Here is a 6,776-nt window from a genome sequence, read left to right as displayed (position 1 = left end):
TCTCTCTCTCTCTCTCTCTCTCTCTCTCTCTCTCTCTCTCTCTCTCTCTCTCTCTCTCTCAACGCATTTCGCTTCCTTATGAAAAAGTATAATCTTTAACAAAACAATACTCTCCGTTTATTATCATATAGGATAAAATGTCACTACATACCATATTAACATGTACGACAATATGTTCTCCCGTTCAACTTTTCTTACTTACAATTAGTATTAAGGTTGTACAGGGAAGATCGAAGGAATTTTCAATTCGGAGGAAACAATACTTCCCTTAAATATTAAGACATTATTCGCGAGACAATTTTCTATATTCTTATATTTATAGACTCGAATAACTAAAAATAATGTAAAAAAATTACGCCTTACATAAAAACACTAAGTATAGTATTTTACATAGTATTTAACATACACAATTTAGGTGGACCGTTTAGATTCCATTCGAGACTTTCCACCCCTTCCGACCACCCTTCCAGCAAGTACAAGTTGCCTTTCTCCTTATCCGAATACAAGGGGTGGCTTCCATTCTACGGCCAGGTTTAAACGATCCCTTAAACGTGCCTGGGATTACAGCGATCCACGGGCTCCTTAATCTCGGATTACACTGGCGCTGGTCGCTTTAACGTCTAGGTGGCCGGGATTCCGGAAGGCGTGTAGCAGCCCCTGCTGTTCTTTGCAGTCGATCCTAAAACAAACAGGTTGCACAGCCGTCGCCTCGTCACGGTAGTCACAAAGAAAGAGTTCTTCGTGACGGAGGACTCGTCGCCGCCTCGCTGACGTAAAAATGAATTGTTGGCGCGAACGTTTGTGTCACGATGGCAGTAATGGTGTCTTCGCGCCGGGTGTTCTTCCTGTTCCCTCGAATTCACGCGTTCCTTTTGATAATCGAACGGTCCACGGGACGCCGAACGCGAGAATACGATCTTTTCGAGAAATGTTGTCGAGTAATAGCGTTTACGATCGATGGGGGCCGCTGCTTCGTTCCCTTGTAAATTCGACAAAAATTCGGTAGCTTACGAACAACGCCAACCATAAACGAAGGATCAAGGCTAAACTCGCCCTTCAGAAAGTAAAGCATCGATGTCCCCAACTAGCAACAATTACCTGTTTAATCGAATAATAACCAACAATTTCAACAACGATTCCACCACCGCCTCGAGACGGTCCCCGTCGCAGTTACCTGCGAAGGACTACGTTGCAAGGCGTCCTCGGGACCAAGAGACGCGCGCGCCACGGGTGGTCCTGTATATCGGAATGTTTGCCCACGTCATTGTTGCATCTCCAACACTCGATACGCAAGCCTATGGACCTGGCCCCGTTTAAAAAGCGTTTAGTCCCTAATAGCTGTCCCTCGTTTCTCGTCGAGAAGGGGCTCCTCTAGGGACTCTTCAGGTGCGCGACGACGAGCGTTCTCGCGCTCACCGGGACGCAACGCACACCCGGGGCGCGTTGACTTTCTGATATATGGATCGCTCACGATACCGCGCACTGGAATTGTCCTCCCGTTCTATGCGACCTCCTCGAATATCAGGACATTTCGTAGCTTCGCAACTTTCAATGGAGAAGACCAGGGGACGACGCCGTTTCCACGAGAGTCGCCCATGGAGACGTATCAGGGCCAGATATTTTCGTACGTGTTACGTCCCAGCTCGCCTGGGACTTTGTCGGGACTGTTTCGGTCGTTATTGACGCGCAGAACACGAATTTAGTCAGTCTAGATTATCTAAAACAGTCGGTATCTAAATTATTTTCTGTTTCTTGAATATCTCTGTGTATATAATATAATATGAAGTCTTATATTTACTCGCTATGCGCTATCTGAGTCTGCCTCGCATTCGACGCTTTATTTAACAACGTTACGTACAGGCATCCGAAGCATGCCGTTGCACGAACACTCGCCTACGTCTATTCGTTACCAAACAACGAACGATTCCTAAAGGAACCCACCGGTAAAATCCCAATCATTAATTCTGGCGAGAGAGAACAAACATCGATTCTACCTGCGATCGACGTTGCTCGTCTATTACACGACTCGACAATGGACGTCGTCCAGCGACGCCCATGATCGCCCTTTGTAAACCTGGAATTACATTTTTCTCCGTTCACGGATCATCGTTATACGGACGAAGGACTCGAGCCCTCCCACGACACCGGAGTCTCCGAGTGTCCTGGAACCGAGACAACACCCAGGTTACACGCACGTCGCTGAAATATCGTCTCCTCTCGTCCTTTCGATGCTCTTGGTATTTCGTTTTTCCTTGCTCCTTTTTTTTCTTAATTCCCTGACATGAAAAAATGGGGCCCCGGTGGGCGGGTGGCCCCGTTCCCGAGGAAACCGGTGAATGGGGGATCGATGCATAGTGCCATTCATCCGCGCACCTGACTCCTGACTTTCGGTCGTGAGAATCGCTTCGGAGGTTTTTCGAGATCTCTTTCTTCGCCGCTGGTCTCGTTCGTTCGACGCGCACGGGGAAAAAAGAGTCGCGAGGATCCCATACATTCACAGAAATATTCGTACCCTCTGTGTTTACCAAAGAAGTTTGTCTAAATTAAACGACAGGTTTGATGTTTCCAAACAAATTTTCTCGTTATAGATACATACGCATGTACAAATTTTCTATAATAAATATGCACATAAATAAATTTTACATGCGTGTGTATCTATAACGAGAAAATTTATTTGGTAACATCAAACCTGACAATTTAATTTAGACAAACTTCATTGATAAACACAGAGCGTACACTGCAGCCCATCTTCGTTTTCCTATTTCCTATTGTAAATTACGTGTATTAATTGACGTAATCTCGAGACAAATCATGTATCATAATCGATAGAAAGGAGCCAGAGCGAAACGAATAGCGGTCCAGGACCGTTAGCTAGCTTCTCAAAATCCATTCACCTCGAGATAGATCAATGGTCGAGTGTTAAGGTGCCCACGCCCAGAAAGGGGCGCGTTGAGCACCTGTCGCATCGTTCGGTAAGGAAGTTAAATCACATTGATCCTACAGGATATACCTGGTTCGAGGCAAATTGCTTGAATGGAGCCTGGACGTGTTTTTTTTTTTAAAATCCTGAAAGCTTCTGAAACGCAATTCGACGTGGCTAGATAATTAATTCTATTCTTTAATTTTTTACAAGCACTCGGTGTTGAAGTACCGGTCTGAACAATAACGCGAAGGATCTCGTTCGAGACAGGTGTAAATCGGTGTCGGACTTAGAATCGAGCAAAAGTATTTTAACGTGTTAGCAGATAAGCGACTAATACGACTTGCTTTAACAGCAACAAGTATCTATCTCTCTCAAGCATTGTTTACTTTTCGCAAAACTTCGGTATAATCGGTGACGGTATTTATTGCTGTTCAGTGGTATAAAAAAACATGGTTCGATGGTACCGATTAACATTCAGTGGTATAAAAGCGTTCACTTCCTCTTCCTCTTCGTCTCGAAAGAAATAGATTTTCCCTTCTCTGTCTCCCTTGCCTTTCCCTGTCTGTTCCCCGCGTCCACGGAAACCTCACTGACCGCCATCTTTGTTTCTTCGTCCACTGGTGGCCTGTACACATCCTTGCAGTACTTGAATCGTTTCTTCGTCGACCAGGGTCGCGGTATCCTGAACTCGAGGTCGATATTTTGACCGCGTCTACTTCTTTTCTTCACCCTCAGCAGAAATATGTTCGGATTCTCCTCGACAAGCGTCGATCTGACCTTGGCTGTTTCGCTTTCCTCGTCAGTCTCCTCGTCAGAGTTCAAACTTTCGTCCAACGAGTGCGCTCGAGGATACAAAGTCACGGTACGATTCCCGGAACTCTGCTTCTGCTCCGTTCTGTCCACGCTCGTTCTCCCGGGTCGTGGATCCTCGACGCAGTCGCAAGGAGGCTCGTACTCCTCCTTGACGGGTTCCTTTTGCGTCCTGATCACCAATCGATTGTCGTTGATAACAGCCTCCAGTTCCTTGTAAGGCAACCCGGCGTCAACGATCTCGGAACGAATTTTTCGCGACGAGTAAGGCGAGGTGTCTTCGGGTTTTATCGGACAGCACGTTGGTACCTCGATTTCCGGCTTCTCGGGCCATCCCGAACGAGCTGGACGTTTGCCTTTCGCCCTTTCTCGAGAAGCGCAACACGGGGAACAGGGTGGCTTCTCCTTCGGCGGACATCCGCACTTGTGAGTCGCCACGATCATCTTTCAAGATTCTCGTTCATCTTATCCGAGGAAGTATGGGTCCAACATGATGGAAGGGGGAAGGGTTTAAGGGACTTTTAGGCTAACGGAGATGGTGCCATGGCGGACATGTCGGCTGTGCGACCTGAACGTGTCTGAACCATGGAGATATTATATCTATAGAGTAGAGACTATAATCAGAGTCACCAAATAAAAAGTCAGAATTTTCCAAAATTCTCTTTGGTCTGAACTCGCGAATGTCAGCAATCGATTCTGTAGTTTATCGATTGGAGCCGATCGGAGCATTGTCCCACCGTTCCTTGAAACATGTATTCGACGATTCCTTAAATCCCAAGTTCCGCTACTCAGACTACAATTGACTCGGAAATCCGTGCCACGTAACCTCCGACTATCACTCAGGCGAGTTACTTTTGTCCAGATCTCGGGATAAATGTAATCGTGTAACCTATAAAATAATTTGTTTAAGCCAATTAGTAATTGGACCAAGTGTCTTCGACGAAACAACCGCTGGAAGATGTATTGTTGTCCACCGATGCCAGCCGCGCCATGTCCGCCAGCATGTCCACCGAAACCGACGAAAGATTCCTCCTCCAAGTACTACAGGGAGATAGGGACGGCCATGATCGGCAATCAGCTGATAATTCGCATGGAGAAGAAGAAAGGTAAATCGAAGAAATCCCGCGACTGGGATCCTCCGTGCGACTGCGACGTGGTGGAGATACAGAGGCCCTCGAGCAAGGAGGGTCCTAAAATACTGAAGGGGCCTGATAACAATAGGATCCTGTTTCGAGTCGAGTCCAAGTCCTACTTGTCCAGGAAGGACGATAGAGACTCCATGCCTCACGCGATCTCTTACGAGGTACGATGGCACTAATTGCAATCTATTAGAGAAAAACGATATTTTCGTGATATTTATTTTTGTGACTTCACAAAGATTCACAAGATTCATGAATTTCGTATGGGTTCATTGATGCTTGATTTTCAGAATTAATTTTTTTAGTTGTTCATCGGTCATAAGTAACGTGGTAATTTCTCCTGTCCAGGTTGGTCGGTGCACGGGAGGTCCGAACACGAACGACCAGTGCAGAACGTTCACCATATACCCCGTGATGAATCGTCCGGGGTCCCAGGAAGTGCACACGGATCGCGTGACCGAGGGCGACCAAAACGTGTTCATGTTGAGGGTGAAGAAGATGCCATCTTCCAGCGATCAACCGAAGAGGAACGTCGAGCTGGAGCTCAGGACTCCGAAACCGCCGACGCAACTGGAAGTACAGCAAGCCAAGGAGAGTGTCCTCGGATCGGAAAGGAAGGACCAGAAGAAGCTCGTACCTGAAGAAACGTCGAAGAAGGACGAGGCGATCTCTCCCTGCGATTTTCAATTTTCCACCGAGAAAGAGCCGAGAAGAAAGAAGAGGAAGAAACGATGCTGGGCGATCCCACTTCCAAAGGTCCGTCATATCGACAAACCAGCGACCATTTATCGCCACTGTAAAATGTAATCGTTCTTTTTATCGATACAATGATGATAACATTCTTGAGAAACCGCACACCAAATACTGTAGTTTCCATCTCATTTCTGTCTCAGCTATCGTTACCAGTACAACGATTACGATTAAACATTTGTTCACGATACATCATGGATGAAATAACTACACGCGAACTAGTGGTTTTAGCGTTAAATTTGAAGCCACAGAATTAACTTTCACACCTGAAATTATGTTTCTGCGGACGATCTTTTATCGAGGCGATCGTTTAAATGTCGATTCTTCCTACGGAACCGTGCGAAAATCCAAAAACGTCTATCGTTTTCCAGCATCCTCGTGAAATATCGTCTGCCCTTTCATCTCGTGGACGTCTTCCCCGCGCGTGAAGATCCTTTCTCTGTCCGAAGAGATTCGTCCCACGTATAATATCGCGGCCACTTGTCGTCCCATTGAAAACTGTGACCGCAGACTTTTCTTTACAAGCTCCCAGCGGAAAAAGCGTCTCCTCCCTGGTCCTCCGCCAACCGCCGTGATCATACGTGTCACGCTATTTTTCGTACATCGGGAGCATGTCCTTTCTGGTGGCCTCCTAATTTATTGGCCACAGGACCATTGTCAGAGTCGACCACACAGCTCGAACGACACCTTTATGAACTCCCACGACAATCGCGATTACGAACACCTCCACGCTTCGCTTTTCTTCCATGCTCATCTTTCTGCTCGTCCATTTTTTTCTTCACCTTAATAATCCCTGACGCATCGAAGTGGATCCTTCTCCGTTCGAGTGTCCTCGAGGTAGTTGTTTCGATCGAGGGGAAAATGATTGTGGCTCTCGACGATGCAAAGAAAGAGAATATTTTTCTTTACATTCGTAAAATATAGCACCCTCTCGCGTTTTCTTTCCAACCTCGTGGAAATTTAACGCAAAAGTTAAATCGATCTGACGTCGTGTAAGAAGTTACACTCCAAAGTCTCAAGCATCTACAAATTTTGTGAGTTTCAACCCGAAGCTTCTCGTGTCCGCAGACACGAGTTCGAGTCCCCTCTCCCTGAATCGAATGAGTCGAAATTTCTCAATGACGTTACCAACGTCGAAAGAAGTAGTTTGGGGT

General features: G+C 46.5%; 2 protein-coding genes across 2 annotated transcripts; one reads left to right on the top strand and one right to left on the bottom strand.

Annotated features, from left to right (window-relative positions):
* Nucleotides 1-3,415: 3,415 nt before the first annotated feature.
* On the bottom strand, nt 3,416-4,177 carry LOC128875509 (uncharacterized). Its single transcript, XM_054121143.1, has one exon. It carries the CDS (start codon nt 4,175-4,177, stop codon nt 3,416-3,418), a length of 762 nt encoding a protein of 253 aa, XP_053977118.1.
* A 514-nt stretch (nt 4,178-4,691) lies between these two features.
* LOC128875508 (uncharacterized) lies at nt 4,692-5,679 on the top strand. Its single transcript, XM_054121142.1, has 2 exons — nt 4,692-5,036; nt 5,221-5,679. The coding sequence occupies exons 1-2, from the start codon at nt 4,692-4,694 to the stop codon at nt 5,677-5,679; spliced, it is 804 nt and encodes a 267-aa protein (XP_053977117.1).
* Nucleotides 5,680-6,776: the final 1,097 nt, after the last annotated feature.

This window comes from Hylaeus volcanicus, chromosome 4, assembly GCF_026283585.1.
Source record: "Hylaeus volcanicus isolate JK05 chromosome 4, UHH_iyHylVolc1.0_haploid, whole genome shotgun sequence".
In the NCBI taxonomy this organism is placed as follows: Eukaryota; Metazoa; Arthropoda; class Insecta; order Hymenoptera; family Colletidae; genus Hylaeus; species Hylaeus volcanicus.
Note: the sequence above shows the minus strand (reverse complement) of the source record. Positions and strands in the feature narration are given on the sequence as shown.